At 45.1% G+C, this 17087-nt stretch overlaps 1 protein-coding gene across 12 annotated transcripts in view; it reads right to left on the reverse strand.

Annotated features, from left to right (window-relative positions):
- ATP6V0A4 (ATPase H+ transporting V0 subunit a4) overlaps positions 1-17087 on the reverse strand; it is a 72792-nt gene that overhangs the window by 10090 nt on the left and 45615 nt on the right. For all 12 annotated transcript variants that reach the window (XM_061198780.1, XM_061198781.1, XM_061198782.1 and 9 more), the window contains 6 exons: positions 16390-16529; positions 14466-14623; positions 11033-11126; positions 7531-7649; positions 5286-5502; positions 2126-2227 (listed from right to left, as the gene is read on the reverse strand). In XM_061198780.1, the coding sequence (XP_061054763.1) occupies positions 2126-2227; positions 5286-5502; positions 7531-7649; positions 11033-11126; positions 14466-14623; positions 16390-16529 (830 nt within the window). The remainder of the gene's footprint in view (positions 1-2125; positions 2228-5285; positions 5503-7530; positions 7650-11032; positions 11127-14465; positions 14624-16389; positions 16530-17087) is intronic.

The raw sequence follows: 17087 nt of genomic DNA on the forward strand, positions 1-17087 counted from the left end.
TCAGGATAATGGTTGACCTTGGGGTGAGAGTGGCCAGAAGGAGGCACACAGGGACTTCAGGGTCGGATGGTGTTCTGCGTCTCTATCTGACTGCTGGTCACACGGATGTGTTCATGTTACGATACTTCACTGATCTGTGCCCTTATCATTTGTGCACTTTGATGTATGTAGGTTATACTTCAATGAATTTTAGCATAGAAAACACGCATGTAAATGTAAAGATTTTAAATAGAAATGCAAAGTTACTTCACTGTGACCTGGGATACGGAGTGATAGGAGACCTGGGTCCACGGCAGCAAGTCAATAGAGGAAGCAGAATGTGGGTGGTCCAGGCGGCCCAGGGGGCTGGCATGAGTAGTTCTGGGGAGGAGATGTGTGCTCACTGGCTGCCTACAGGGTGCGTGCCAAAAGGGCCACATCACAGGTGGCCCTCTAGTGAAGGGGTTTCCAAACCATGTCCTGCAGGCACCCAGGGTTATAGGGTTACAGAGGAGCCTGAGGAGATGGGACCTCTGCTCATTTCCCCCCAAGGCCCATCAGAACAAGTCTGTTTATAATCTCTATGTACTGGGCCTCTTTAAGGTTTCACAGGGGGAATTGAGAGGAGGCCAAATAATTCCATTGTGGAATCACCTCTTGGATGGAGGTGGAAGGAAATGTTTCTAACATGAAAAAGGACCATCTAATCAGCAGCCTAACGAATCAATCGACAGCTACACATCCCAGGGGCCAAGGAGGCAGGCCTCCAAGCAGTCTTTGGGAGCTCCTGTTCCCCAGAGTCAGTCTAGGAGGTATCGCCCAAAATGGCAGACTACAAAAGCACCTCTACTTCCTTCCCTGTCATACAAGTCATCCGTGGGGAAAAGGGAGAAATCTATCACTTTGGGCTCAGCCACTATTTAGACAGCTCTTGTGGAGCAAAGAATAAGACAAGCTACGGCTGGAGAGTCCTGGGACTCAGGCGAGCCAGCAGTAACCTGGTCCTCGACTTACGGACAGGTTGAGTTTCTAAGAAAGACAGTTGCATCCATTTCTGCAGAAAGGTATTTGCCACCTTCCTTTGAAACACCAGTTCACCTATTTGGACAATGGTCCACCTCAACTCTCCTTTACCATCTTGGTCTCTCACCTATTAACCAAACAATAAACAAGTATTCTTTGGTTTGCCTTCCTGTGTATTTATATCCCACATAAATTACATTTCAGACAGGTTCTGGATCTGGTCAAGGCTGGCAGGAAATAGTGGGAGAGGCAGGTGATTTAGAAAGAGAGCGCCACCTAGAGACAAACCTCCTGAACTCCAGCCTGGACCCACCTAGGTCCCCGACTGTACCGTCAGCCATGTCAGAGTTTAGAAAATAAGGTTTATCTGAAAATATTTCCAACCACCTAAAACAAACGTGATCTCAGCATAGCCCACTTAATATTTTGCACTGACAGAGGGAAGCAGAGACGGAGTGCCTGTGTGTCATTTCTAGACTCTAATGCTCCCTGGAAGGTTAATCTTCCCAAATCCTATTTGATTTAGGCTGACAGTAAACACTTCGTCACCCCCTGAGTAAACCTGAGGCTCAGGAGAAGTTTAGACAAAAGGAGGAAGTGGGCTGAAACTGGTGTTTGACAATAGGGTGAAAATCAGAAAAACAAGAACGGACTTATTTAAGCATGTTTCCTCCTCTAGTTCCCTCTCCCCATCTGTAACATAATACAGTAAAAGCCCACAACTTTATTTATTTTTTTCCCCACAACTTTAGAATCCTGATGAAAACAACTTTCAGTACTCATTAACACACTAAAACTATAGTAAAAGACTCTTATTTTCAACTAATAAAACAACAACATTCAGAGGCTTAAAACTCATTAACTACCACTTGACTCAGCACACACACCCCAAGCAGTTTGCAGCACGTTAAGATTTAAATGTGACCATTACGCTGGAATCAAGAAAGCCCCAAGGAAAAGCTGAGCTCTACGGTAGGAAGCATACCTGGGGTGGGCCAGTTCCTCACCTCGCCAGGTCCTTCAGGCCCTGGTAAATGTGGTGTTCTCTCTAAACCCCAACTTACATTTGCAGGGAACCCACATTCTTACCCACAGTGAGTGAATGGAAGTGGATGGTGCTTACCTGGGATTTCTGATGACTGGCTCTAAGAATAAACGGCTTAATCAGAAGCATCCACGGCACAGAAATCAAAGCCATAATAACAAAGAAGCTTTGGACTTCTTGCTGTAAGACCAAAACCGTAAGATCCTATCATTTCAAGGTGGTTGCACAGCACACTTCGTGTGATACAAATGGTAAATATGTATCATTTCAGCTGCACTTTATCTGGAGTGATCTAAAGCATTTCAATGGACCCATTCACCCTCCCATCTTGGGCTATTCCCAGTGCAGAGAGAGAACTGTCAGTCCGATGGTGCGGGGGGGCCAATCATGGTGGACACGGGAGTCTCCCTCTCTTTATTCCTTACTCTCCAAGTGGTCCCTTACCATACACCCACACCATGTGGAGCCTGTCATTGGACAGAAGTGCTCATGAGCCACATCATAAGGGCAACTTTATTTGTCCCTCGTCCCCTTGACTCTGTTCCGTGGGGACAGTCAGCCCTGGCCCTGGACAAAGAGCAGGGCTGGCACTGCACTGGTCACTCTGGAGTGACCAAAAGTCCTTGGGTCAGTTTAAGTCACAAACTTACTGTCTCCGTCAGTAACCTTATATTTCCAGTACTACTAAGCCCTCTTGCTCTCTTTTTCAAAAAAAATCGTCCCCTACGCGCACAGTCTCATTGTGGGTGAGTTACCTAACGGGTCCTGGGACGCCTGGGCTGAACTCTCTTTTGTTGTCTCTCTCTCTGTCACAATTCACTTTGGAGTGAGGTGTCTGTGGTCTTCATGCCTCACTGAAGCCCAGGAGCCATCCCATTTTATCATCCTGTTACATATTTCCTTTCACATCCTCATCCCTAACTCTTTTCCCTACCCTCCCGAGTCACTGGGTTTGAGGAGTGACCCAGAGCTGTTATGGTCTGAAGAACCAGGACTCCTGGGAAGGCTTCATCAGAGCCATTGAAAAGGTGTAGAAATGGGGTGCTCAGAGTAAAAGGGAAAACGTTTCTTGAGCCTTCACATTTCTTTAACTGTTCTGGCCAAGCTCCCAGTGAGACAATTTATTATCATCCCAATTGTAACAAGATTTACCCTGATAACAGTGGAAACATTTTATCTTCTCCATCTCCTACCCTCCTCCACTCTTTTTTTTTTTTTAATAAATTTATTTTATTTTATTTTATTTTTGGCTGCGTTGGGTCTTTGTTGCTGCGCGCGGGCTTTCTCTAGTTGCGGCGAGCGGGGGCTACTCTTTGTTGTGGTGCGCGGGCTTCTCACTGCGGTGGCTTCTCTGGTTGCGGAGCACGGGCTCTACGTGTGCGGGCTTCAGTAGTTGTGGCTCTCGGGCTCTAGAGCGCAGGCTCAGTAGTTGTGGCACACGGGCTTAGCTGCTCCGCAGCATGTGGGATCTTCCCGGACCAGGGCTCGAACCCGGTCCCCTGCATTGGCAGGTGGATTTTCAACCACTGCACCACCAGGGAAGCCCCCTCCTCCACTCTTAACTGCTCCCAAGAAGGGGGAGAACCACGGGAACACACACTGCACTTGCCAGTCCCAGGCCCCTGTCCTCGAAGCTACCTCGTTGCCATTTGCCCATTTTGATATCATGCTTTTTCCCCTCACAATGTACAAAGCAACCAGAGATGTCTACTTATCTGTTGCTCTTCTTCTTTGGTATTGAAACATGGCACGAAGCAACCAGGGCAGTGTTTGGGGGAGGCTGTATTAGTAACTTACACTGTCTCTTCCAGCTGCATGATGGGAAGATGAGGTTATGGAAACTGCAAACTGTGTCTAGATAATTAATCTTCATTCCAGGGTGTGGAAATCAGCCAACTCCAAATAACATTTTTGAATGGAAAAAAGCTGGAAAAGCCATCCGCTGTTCAATGTTCAGCGCACTAAGACAGGACTTTAGTCTTTAGGAAAAGAATTAGCACATGAACTATGTGGTGAATCTGAGTACCGTGCCTCAAAGAGAAGACTTGTTTGGGAAATCCAAGTGAACTTTCGTTTAGACTCCAGCTTTGCATAAACGAACCTTCCAGATACATTCATTTAATGCCAATAGTCTAGGGATGATTCCTACACCATCGATGTATAACAAACAGGTGCAACAACAGTAAGGTGGGATACAAGAGAGCTTTCAGAGCTACATGTCGTCTCTGATTATTATCTAAAATCATTCCTTACTTTTTCTTCTTCTTCTTTGCTGCTTCTGTAGGGGAGGAGAACACAGCTAGGATTCAAACTCATGAGGACGTGTGCAGCTGTAGGAGGAGCATGGCTGTAACTGGGACCCAGGACGAGCGATCACTGGCAGGTGCCATGTGCACCGAAGGGCCACCTGGTATTGAGAAATCTAGCCCTAGAGCTTGATCCAGAGGAATGAGAACCTACATAAGTGGGTCCTCCCGTAGTGAAAATCTACCAGCAAACAATATGATCAGGTTATCACTGGGAAAGGCCAGAGGAAAAGAACTACTTGTGTAACCAAAAATTAGCCACTGAGATATTTTTATACCCACCTCTCATGGGACATTTATACTTTTTTAAAATAAAATATTAAGTTGATAATGAGGCTGAAAGAAACAGAAGTCAGAATGGCAATAACATCCAACTGTTGGAAGGTATCATCCATAGAAGAAGAGCCCAAAGAAAAAAAGAAAGAAAGCATCTCCAATTAGCCATGGAAGCTCATAGGACAGCATGAGTTTGGTTCAGTTTTCCAGAAATTCACTCCCCATGTGAACAGAGGGATTCTCCTTCTTGACTCTATTTCAATTTTCTTTCTTGTGAACCTTAACTAGAGTTTACTTTTATAATAAAAGATTACTCATTTTTAAGGTGCTATTTAGAGCATTTACAGTTTCAAGCCAATCAATCTGAAGGATTATTTTTTTCTTTCTTCGCAGACAACGTACAAGCTAATTTTCAACCCCACAGCAATAATCCCTCCCATGTGTTACCCAGATAGGAACGGCTGGAGTCACACCACAGCACTGCCCTCAGCGCCCAGACATTCATCCAATAAGACCTTCTGAAATTTGAAGAACCTAACACATCGGGTGCTGAGATGGCTCAGTCTTGCAGATAATTACTCTCTGCAATACCCAAGAGTAGGAGAGAGATTTAACATAATCAAGTGCGTAAAGGAAGAAAAAAACCCCATAAATACCTGATGTTTGTATAGGGGTGCATTTGAAGGGTCATTATAGTTAAACAGGAACATGTTGATGAAGTGGATGAGGATGCTTGGGGCTCGCCGGGACACAGAGACGTCGAAGGAGCACCATTTGAAAATGATCATGAAAACCAGGTATCCAAAAAGACACAGGATAAAAATCATCTCAGGGATGAACTGCAGAATGATGTTGAGAGTGTTTCTGAAGAATCTGAGGGTGGGAAACATACACACATACAAGACAGAACATTGAAGGAATACCAACAACTCACTATTCTCTCCAAATCACCAAATGTTCATTTCTTTGAACCCTGCATCCACTCCCCAGGCAAGCGGCAATCATGCATGGCTGGAGAAGATGAGAAAGAAAGGTGCTTTTGCACAAAAGGTTCAGAGAGAACCAGGGTCTAGAAGATAAAGTCTGAGGCAGAGGGCAGGCTCACATAGACAATTGATGATCTGGCCACAGCTTCCCATGCAGACCTAATTCATATCGACACCGTTAATGGTACAAGGATATAGAAGCATGGCTTGGCAGCTTTTCCCCTAAGGATGCCCTAGGACAGGGGTCGGCCAACAATGGCCCACAGGCCAAACTGAGCCCATCACGTAGTTTTGTACAGCTTACAAGTTAAAAATGGTTTTTACATCGTTAAATGGTTGGGGGGAAAAAAATCAAAAGAATATTTGATGACACGTGAAAATTATAGGAAATTCAAATTTCAGTTTTCATAAATAAAGTTCTATTGGAACACACGCACACTCGTTTGTTTACATAGAGTCTGTAGCAGCATTCACACTACAAAACTAGAATTGAGTAGCCGTGACACAGACCATCTGGCCTGCAAAGCCTAAAACATTTACTGTCTGGCCCATTACAGAGAAAGTTTGCCAACTTCTGCTCTAAGACATAGAGAGAGTCCCACGAGACTAAGTTGGGGGACACCCAGTTAAAATGTCAGAAAAGGGCTCCAGACCCTTTGTTAATTGTAAGAGTTATTGGAGGGAAAAATGGAGATCGCATGATAAAGCAGGATTACTAGAGATAGTTGAGGCCAGCCTGACACACGATGTCAATCATAGCCCAGAAAGCACTTCCTGGTTTTATCTCTCATTTAACTCTCACAGCACTTTTAGGCAGGCAGTAGTACCAAGGCGCTGTCATTCGTTTACTCACTAAATAGTTCTTATTTTTTAAGTAGAATCGTACATCTATTGGTTTTCTGATTGGAGGTCACCATGTGACTGGCTCTGGTCAATGAAATGGGAATGGAGGTGGCATGTGTCACGCCAGGTGGAAGCTTAAGAGTCAGTGTGTAACTGACCACACTCTCCTGTCACAGCAACTGGCAGCTTCCAGGTGGTGGCAGCCCATCAGCTCTGGTCCCAGTGCGAGGATGAGATGAGCAGCGCCCCCGGTGGCCCACGATGACATGCGTCATGGTCATAAGCCACTGTGATTTGGGAGTTGTTTGTTACTGCACGATCGCCGACCCATTCTGACTCCTCTATTCCCATTCTACAGCAGAAAACGATCTCAGAGACGTTAAGCTACACATCTATGATCACACAGCTATAAAGAGTTAGAACCAGTAGTCAAATTTCTGACTCTAAACTCTGTACCATTTCTTTGGCACTGTGCTGACCTCCTGGCAGGTGGGTTTCAGCAATACCTACAAGCTGCCATGTCCACAAAAGGATCTCTAAATAGGCATATTTGAGGCTGTTTTCAAACACTTACAGCTTTAGCACAAATATGCAAGTTTGAGAAGCTTTCTAGAGATCAATCTTAACAGATAGAAGAGATGGGAGAACATTAACAGTCAAAGAAATGAGAGAGAGGCTGCTGCCAGCAGGAAGAAATTATACCAAATGGAATTCAGAATCTGAGGGCACTTTGGCCAAAATGTACTTGTGTCCCCATTTGCCCGTGGGAGCTAAGCCTGGATATAGCACCAACGGAGGCCCTGCAGGCTGGGAGGACACATGGCACTGTGACCTTGCAGTCTCTTGCTGAACCCCCATATATTTCTGCGGTGAAAGGTGCACCCAGCTCAGGAGAAACAGAGGTGTCATTTCTGGCAAACCAGCTTGTCTGAGCTCAAGCCAAGAGACCGGGGAAAGCAGTCCCCATAGGAAGGAAACTTGCAGAGGGACACAGGAGCGAACTGGTAGCTCTGCCACTACTCATCCCCGACATGGTCAGACCGACAGGCAGAAAGTTCATTGTGAAACTTACATGTGATTGAAAAGGCTGAGAATGACACCAAAAACCATCTGGACAATTCCCAGGATAACTGACATCTTCATCTTATAGGAGTTCAAGAATGTTAGCTTGTTTGAAGCCAAGTTCCAAATCTGGAAGGGAAACGTGACAAGAAAGACATGAGACCAGAGTCTAGAAGTTCTCCCAGAGTCAGGGGCTAGAGCTCGATTTCCCCTGAAAAAGTCGCTCTGGGAACCACATTTTCAAATTTCTGTCCAGTTCAGCACATGCATTTTAGGCTCAGAAAAAAAGAAAAGGACCAAACTCCTTATAAATGCAACTCTCATGACAAATGTGTCCGAACCAATAGCACCATTAGTAAAACATCAAGTAACTGGGAGAAAAAAAAAAAAACCGACATGATTTTTCCCCTGTTCTAAATGAAAAGACATTCTGAAACATTATGGAGAGATCTCAAACTTGCCTGGGTTCCCACATTAATGGTGTAGATCTCTGGCCCATGAACTTAGCCAATCCCCTCTTAATAATACCACCTTTTACTCTGCATTTCTATAGCGCTTTACATTACAAAGCATTTTCCCAGGCCCTTCTCAAGAAGCCACTCCTGTAGCCAACATTTATTGGCACAGAGAGGGACGCGTGTACCTGTCCTGCCCACACAAGACGGGCACACAGAACAAGCACTCAGCGGCTGGGGGGCTGTCGTGGTCTCACCCTGGTTAATGGCCCCAGTCACTAACACTCTTCTTCCCCGCAGAAATCTCCAACACCCACCCCCATGCGAATGATTCAAGTCCTTGCTCCTACCTCTGACCCCTCTGGAACTTCAGGCATCTGGAGGGTTTGCTCCTCAGAACTAACAAAGCCACAGGGTCTTCTTTTCTTTCCTCCTAAACTACTTCCCCCTCCAAACTCCTCTGCTTCTGCTAAGGGGTCGACATCCACCTAGTTCAGCCTCAGTGCACAGTTACCTTGCCCTCCCCCACGCAGGAACCACCTCTCACTGATTCTGTCTTGACAATGTCCTGAGCGGCTGCCAGCTGAACAATCACTAAGGGGGCTGCTGGGAAGATGGGGAAGGGACTCCCATAACAGGTGCTCAGACCCCAGAGGCACCTCCACTACCCTCCCCATCTGCCCTGGCATTGAAGCTGCACCAGGCTTGCCCTGCACCCTCTGCTTTTTCCCTTTGCCCTCCTGGTTGGCCAGTCTCCACAGAATCACTCAACACAGTAAGGGTAGGGTTACCAGTACACCTTAGACCCAGCTTGGAAAAACTAAAAAATGTTCACGGTTAAGTACCAGGTACATACTAAGCTCTTGAAGTGTATTTATCTCATTTAATTCTAACAAAAACTCTATGGGATAGTTACAAGTATTCCCATTTTACAGATAAGGGCATTTATCGAAATCTCAGAGAGACTAAGTTACTTACACACCCAAGGAGAAATAATATAACAGCAAAAGGAGCATTTACTCTGTTTATGCACCAGACTCTTCTGGGTGTTTTACCTATAAAATTCATTTACTCTTCTGAGCAATTCTATGAGGGCTATTATTATACCCATTTTAAAGATGAGGAAACACAGACCCAGAGACGATAATTTGCTCAAAATCACATAGCAAGTAAATAGAAAAGCCAAGATTTAAACACAGCCTATCTGATTCTAAATCATGGGCTTGTAACCATTGCGTAATGTTCATTTATTATAAAATATTTACAGACGCCTTTAGAAAGCCCCCTCAGCTCTGATGCCCGAATATTTTGTGATCCGATTCACAAATAGATGCTCAACGGAGTTAATAAATGCAGCTGTAGAAATTTACATTATGTAAAAATCAAACCCTTCATTAACATATATAAGTGCTAATATAAGCACAGAAATGTTCTATTAAAGAGATTATCTCTGGGGAATCAGATTGCAGGAAGAGGAAAGGTAAGAAAGGCAACTCTTTCTCTTTTTTTTTTTATTTTTGTTTAACATCTTTATTGGAGTATAATTGCTTTACAATGGTGTGTTAGTTTCTGCTTTATCTTTTTATTTTTTAATAATCTTTGTATTATACGGGTTTTTAATCATATATATTATTATTTTATAATATTTTAAAAGACCAAAAATCTTTAAAAATCTAAATGTTACTAGGAAAAAATTAATTATTTTCAACACCCCACCTTCCCTTTCACACTCACGTTTTTCTTTTCTAACTAGTGGGCAGATGACAAAATTGCACACAGAGTAAAGACTGGACCACTCAATTCTGAATTGTCAAATTTGCTACCCTCCCTTTGTCCATGAGGAGCAAAATTGGGTAGACAGGATTTGCTGATGCATTACATGGGGGCTGTGAAGAGAAGAGACAGGACAGTAGGAGCAATGAGATTCAAAGGAAAGGAAGGTCAACCAGACCCTAAAAATCACTCCCCTCTAATACTCCTCCGCTGCCTGTTTGCTAATCATGAAATTCCTTGGACCCAAGATAAAGCCTTCCAGTCTACAAAAATAACAACTTGCATTTATTTTTAACACTTTGCAGCTTACAAACAGGACTTCAAGGACTTCACCTCTTTTGATAAAACTTAGAATGCAAGTGCCCCTGGGTGGCAAGTATAAACCAATCCTGGGTGATGCTTGCTGTTTTTATAAGGGACAGGAGGTGGGCAGCAAGTGGGAGGAACAGGAAAACTGAAGAGGAGATGACCCACAAGATAGGAGAGACCAGAGAACCAATTTCAGGGCCAGTGCTATATTACTCTCAACTATCAGCAAGTAAAACTGTGGTCTCAGGTTCTCTTCCAACAAAATGAGCGTAGAGGAAACTTTTATGAACCCCATCTGCCAAGTCCAGTTCCAGACACTTGTGCTCATTTGGAGCACAAGGCCGCCACCTGGTGGCAATATGGTGCTAAGCCATCGTGTGAGGGGTTTTACCCAAATAGGGATGTGTGTCTTCTTGACGTCCCTTTGTACCTGGCAGGCTGGGCGAAGAAGCACCTTTGTTTGTTTGGCTCAAATCCAATTGAGGTAGATATAAAAAACCATTAAAGTTAACACATTTTTTAAAACTTGTATAATTCTATGCAATAAAATAAAGCAAATATAAAAGCAAATCCGTACTTTTCTAGGAAAAAGAGAGATGTTAATCACTGCAAGAAAACGCCAAAGTTGGGAACTTGGTTAGGATGCTAAATTGCTTATCTAATATGCATACTTTCCAAGCAACCAAGGGCCTTTTAAAGAAGCAATTGTAAACCACCAGGGGTAAAACTGATAAGAAAGAGGCAGATGTTTGGGAAATTGCATGGAAAATGACCCAGGGGCTGGGTAAAGGGTGCAGGTAGGACATTTACTTGAATCCAGTGCAGTGTGTCACAAAAACCTCCAGGACATGCTATTCTATCTCAGTACAAGTTGGTGGATTTGACAGGTTCTGGCACTTTCGTCCCCTCCACACAGAGATCTCCTCAGCAAGACATTTTACATAATAAATGTTTAATCTCAGAAGACATTATTACCGGATCAATCCCAAAAGGGTATGGATTTCCAGAGTACACTCCCGGAACGGCTGGGTCCAGCTGTAAATGTGGATTTGTTTCCATTACTTGTGTACTACAGAGGGAGAAAGGAAAAACAAAACAAAACCAATGATCAACTAGAGGTAGGAAAAATACTATAGTACCATCAGTCATCCACTTGCAAGCCAATCACAGCCTAACTGTTGGTGCGACTCACCAATTGGTCCATTTAATTATTCCATAAATGGGTATTGAATACCTACTATGTGCTGAGTATCACCCTAGGTACTGAGCTACAGAAATTACCATCTGGCCCTCAAGGAGGTCACAGTCTGAGTTTCCAAACGGCTCTCAGCCTGACTGGGTATAGTAAAGAAAAAGTTATATTACATCAGAAAAGAGGCAGGGGGCAAGGGTGACAGGGGCATAGAGGAAATAAAACCCAGCCCTGGGACCAGCCCAGGAAATCTCCCCTGGGAGCACGAGAACTGATCCTGGAGGAATGAACTGGCTTTCACACGTGGCCCCTGACCTCTGGGAAACTCAGCCCCCGAAAGCTGTGGTCCATTAACTGCCTTTAAATCTGTGTCCCATTCTCACCCAGAAGCACAAATGTCAATGGGCAGGAATTTCTTACCATCTGTGCAAACCTGAAGGGGTTAAGAACATTAGGGCTTAATTTTTTTTTTTTTAAGAGCACACATCTATGGAGGGGCCCAAGGATGAGTATTTGAAAGGATGAAGAACAGAACGTTGGCAACGCAGACAGGCTGCCTAGAAATACACTCCCTCCCTCCTGCAGTTGGGGTGTGGTGGGTATTTGGTAGCACAGGGGAAATTAGGAAGCCTGATTATGCTGACCAGGCCCTCAGGGACAGTGTAAACAGCTGGCCCTGACCGGCCATCTCAGACCTAGACCCCTGTCCTAACAGCACGCCTCAGTGCAAATGGTTGGATCTAATGATCAGAGATGTGTTTGTGTGTCAACAAAGAAAAAAGAGGGAACTGGCCTGGCGCCCACAGCTAAGCCATAGTATCTGTTTCACAGAACAACATCAGACAAGGCCACCCTGTGACCATCATGAATCAAGACAAAAACAAGACCACCCCACAATCATATCTGATATCAAAATATGGACAGTTCAAAATAAGGACGTTGTCCAAACCACAAAAATGACCAACATTCTCCTTATCCTCCCAGAGGCCAAACCCTCTAAGCCCTTCTAACACCCTCTTACTGAGATGCCCACCATCCCCAGAGGGCACCATCTCCCTCACTGAGTCAATCAACCCAATTTTGGTGACAACACACATGATTCTTGTGGTCTGTGGCTGAAGGATGGTGTGACAGTGTCTCTAGCCCATTGCCAGGGAAAGCAGGCCCAAGACCTAGCTTGTGGCCAGTGACAAAATCAGCCCGCTGTGCCCTTTGCCGCTCTGATGGATGCCTACGATCTCCTTTCGCCTCCCTGCTGAAGAGGGTCTGCTTCATACCATCCATGCTTGGGCGTAGGGCTGAGCTTGGGGTCTCTCCGACTAGGCTTGGCCTCCACAGCCTGGAATTGGGGCCAGGGTAATTTACGTGCACCCAAAAGAACAATATTCCAACCCACGTTTGCAGAGTGACAGCAAACCAGTTGACTCGGACTTTTCCGTCACACTCCAGGGCAAATGAAATTCTGTGTAAATAGTTTGCTGAAGTTATGCTGATTTAACACATGTTTCGGGATCCATCACTGTGCTTATGAGTTTAAAGCTGAAGCGCAAAACTCAGCAATTTCTCTCCAAATGTTATGAAAGTTTTGTTCTTCTAGGCGTCTCTTCAGGATACTAATTGCAGAGAAAAAACAAACAAAACCCCATAGACATAGCCATCTGTAATTGTAGTGCTGCAAAATGTTTTCTTCTTCATTTTTATTTACTTATTTATTGTTCAACATTCCTGTCCTCTACTACAGGGCACTTGGACCCAGCAAAGGGACTAAAAGGAGATGCACGGAGCCTCTGTGACACACCCACCCGTACTACGATAGCCCCTGAGCCCCCCTGGGCCTTCAGTCAGCACCAAGCCCCCAAATGCACTTAGGAACATTCACGTCGAAAGGAACCCTGCGTTGAATCTTTCCTAACTGAGAAATCCTCGGATGAGACGGATGGTGTATTCTCTCCCCCCACTTACGATGTGTGGTGCAGATTTTGGTGAGCAGATAAGACCCCTGACGTGCCTTAAATAGAAAGTCCTACCATGCTTGAGAGAGAAAAGATGGAAGCAAGGTTGCAGATACGGTTACACATCTCCGCCTCCCCTTTCTCACGGTGCTCTCCTGTCACACTTCCCACTGGACGTTCCAGAAAGAGACAGAGAAACCTGAAGCTGCCCTGAAGCAGCTGAGTGGGCGGACGTGAGGGAACATCACCAGGGACTTTTAGGCCTCGCAAAGTAACCCGGAAACCACTGTGGTTGTCTCGACTGTGTGATGCAGGCGGCCGAAGGTGCCCCAAAGATCCCAAGGGAGTCAACATTCCCACGTGTGTCCCTCGAAGCCCCTGCTCCTCCACTGCCCTCCTCTTCTCCCCCAATTCATCACACTGACCCACCCCCCAAACTCGAAAATCTTTCTCCCTCCCCATAAAAGTGTCCATTCCGAAGCGCTGCCTCCATCCTGATGACTGTGTGTCTGATACACCGCATAATAACTGGGGACGCCTGCGAGAGGTGCGGCTTGGGGGGATGCAGAGAGCTTCCAGGTCTCTCTTTCCTGCAGCCCAAACTCCTCCTCCCCAGCCAGCACACCCTACCCTCTGCCTTCCTCACCCTGTCACCCACAAGTACAGGGAACAAGTACAGTAGCGCAAAACTAACCATCTCCTCCTTTGCTTTCAACATTCAATCAAGCTGCTCTGAGCAGTCAAAAAAAAATGCCCTTCTGGTGAGTCCGGGGCTTTGAACATGGGAAACCAATCACTTATATATAGTTCAAACCTGCATCAGCCTTTCTTAAAGCCAAGCCTTCTGTCCGAAGTATGTGGCTGCATAATTTCACTCTATCCCCGATTCTCTGCCAAGCGAGGTATGTTTCAAATGCCACCTCCTTCTCTCGGAAGCCTCACTTCCACGACTGCTACTCGGATGCCCAGTTTATACCTGCTGTCCACCGTTGTTTTCGCAACAGTGCCTGGCACATGGGACGCACTCCAGGATACCTACTTAATTCAGCTGAAGTTTTAAAAACTCTTTCCATGCGTTACAGTTACCAGCGCAGTTACTGAGGAAGTGGTACAAGGTCTCACACTCAATAGGTAAAACCAAATTATTTGTTGAAGTGGTGGGCGCACCTCTGAGCAGAGCCAGGCGTAGACTCCCCCGGCCACGAGAACTGTCACTGAGGCCACCTGGATGGCCACTGAGTGACCCAGCTCTGTCCCAACTTACTTCCATGTGCCATTTCTGAACATGGGTTGGACGCTCCAAGAAGAACCGAAGATGTTGAAAGACTTGGAGAAGCAGTCGTTGTAAATCAAGCCCGTGTAGATGGAGAAGATGCCCATGAGGAGGAGGAGGTAGCGCCCGTGGAAGAAGGTGTTCCAAATCTGGCCCCAGGGAGACAGAGGGCGATTGTCAGTGGGCTCTGAGCCAGACCCCGGGGACGTGTGCTACAGAATGCCTCCAGCACCACTGGGACAGCCACTGCAAGGCACACGGGCATCCCACACAGAGGGGCCATGTGACCAGGCAGGCATCAAAGTGATCCAAACAGACAGGGCACACACATCCTGATTTTCCTGAGCTTCTACGGGTGATTCAGAAAAGTCCTAGAATGGTAGCTGTTACTGTGGAAACAAAGCCCTATAAGCTTCATATTGTTTTTTTTTTAAATTTATTTATTTATTTATTTATTTATTTTTGGCTGTGTTGGGTCTTCGTTTCTGTGCGAGGGCTTTCTCTAGTTACGGCAATCGGGGGCCACTCTTCATCGCGGTGCGCGGGCCTCTCATTATCGCGGCCTCTCTTGTTGCGGAGCACAGGCTCCAGACGCGCAGGCTCAGTAGTTGTGGCTCACGGGCCTAGTTGCTCCGTGGCATGTGGGATCTTCCCAGACCAGGGCTCGAACCCATGTCCCCTGCATTGGCAGGCAGATTCTCAACCACTGTGCCACCAGGGAAGCCCTCTAAAGTTTCATATTCTTTAATTCAGCCTTGGTTAGAAAACGTAACTGAAGAAGCAGCTGAGGCCTCCCTTATAAAGGAAGGGACTTGAAAGTGAGTGGCGGCTGCCTCAAGTGCTTCTGGGACCTGCCTCCTATGCTGCTAAGTTTTACAGCAAGTGAAGCCTACACTCATTTGGGGTCTTGTTATAACAGTGAGTCTCTGTCTAAGCACATCCACCAAGAAGAGTAGAGCGTTTTCCGTAGGACTGGATGATGTGTATCAGCCGTTCTCAGAACTGCTGAAGTGTCCATTGGAGACTTTAAATATTTATTATAGGAAAGCACAGCTGTTAAGATGCTTGTCATGGAAAACTCTATTGGTCACAGGTTGATTCTCCCACTAACCCTGCTTATGACTGACTTGCTATGACGTCATTGAACTAGCTCAACTTAAGTCAACTTGTATTAAAGATTGCAGACATTCTTAAAATTCAGAACAGAGTGAAAAGCGTGTTTCCAGTTTATAAAATGTATTACAGTGGACATAAAGTGATGTTAACGGATTAACTTTGAAACAATGCAGACTTGAGTTGTCTCAACCTTCACAATGCTATGAAGGGACTTCACAGAAAATGTGGAAACTTCAAGTGTGCAAGTGAAGACCCGATATTCAGGATTTCTCAGCATTTCATAAGAATGCTGATCATGGGCTGATCGTAGGAGAAGGGCTCTGCCGTAAAAAAATATTTGTGATATTTTGAGTGAAAAAAAAGGAAGCTACAAATTAATATGCATTATTTCATCCCAATTTTAGAAAATTATATACCTGTGTATAAGCACAAGAAAAAAAAATTAATTGTGATTTTCTCTAGGTAGTTAGATTATTGTATTTTCCCAATTTTTACAGTGAACATATATTGCTTTTATAATCAAAGGAAAAAAATCAATGTTAAGAAAAAAAAGTAAAGGAAAAGATCAATGCCTTGTCAAGTAATGTACAAAAAACAAAGATGCAACTGCACCAAACCATCCAAAGGATTTACCTTTGGCCAGGAGTTTTTATGTTGAACTCTGGTCCTTTTTTACTTTCCGTCTTTCTCTTACTTTTTATAACAACATGTTATTTCCATGGTGAAAACAATATACACATTTTTAATATTCTACTTATAACCTCCAAGAAACGAGGCGAGACATTTCATGAACACTCACCTCATTGGTCGTCTTCTGGGACAGCAAGCGTCTCTCATTAAGGACCATCCAAAGGGCTGCCAGTAGCATCACAATTCCGTGACCACAGTCTCCAAACATCACAGCGAACAGGAAGGGGAAAGTGATGATGGTGTAGGGAGCTGTAGAGAGAGGTGAGACCCACAACAGCCTGAGTCCTCCCAACATTCTTTGGGCCCCACGTCAAAGATTTCTCTACCACGCTCCACGACCTACAAGCTGGTTCCTTGTGTCTTTCTGATTCTGTCTTCCCTCACCATCCCCACCCCTGACACTCACTTAGCTCCCCCATACATTAGCTCCTCAATGAGTAAGTATTATTATTCCCCACTTTACAGATGAGTTGAGTTTTGGAGCAGCTAAGTGACTTTCCCCATGATCACAAAGCTTAATGGGATTTAAAACCAGTTTCCTATCTCTAAGTGCCTTCTACACTCTTTCTACCACCATCTTTTGTCTGTTTCTCCACCATTCCATACACCACACACCTCCAGCGGTTACTCACAGGACCCTCAACCTGCTGGGGCCCATACAGTACGGGTCACAAATTAGATTGGGACTCAGGCTGGAGAAGAACAGCACCATAAACTGCTTGGCTTAAGGACATCTGGTCTATTTTACAAATCCCCTTTATTTTACGAATCAACTTAGTGACACAGCTTGTGACTCCAGTCTTCTGA

Source organism: Eubalaena glacialis, chromosome 8 (genome assembly GCF_028564815.1).
Source record: "Eubalaena glacialis isolate mEubGla1 chromosome 8, mEubGla1.1.hap2.+ XY, whole genome shotgun sequence".
NCBI lineage: Eukaryota > Metazoa > Chordata > Mammalia > Artiodactyla > Balaenidae > Eubalaena > Eubalaena glacialis.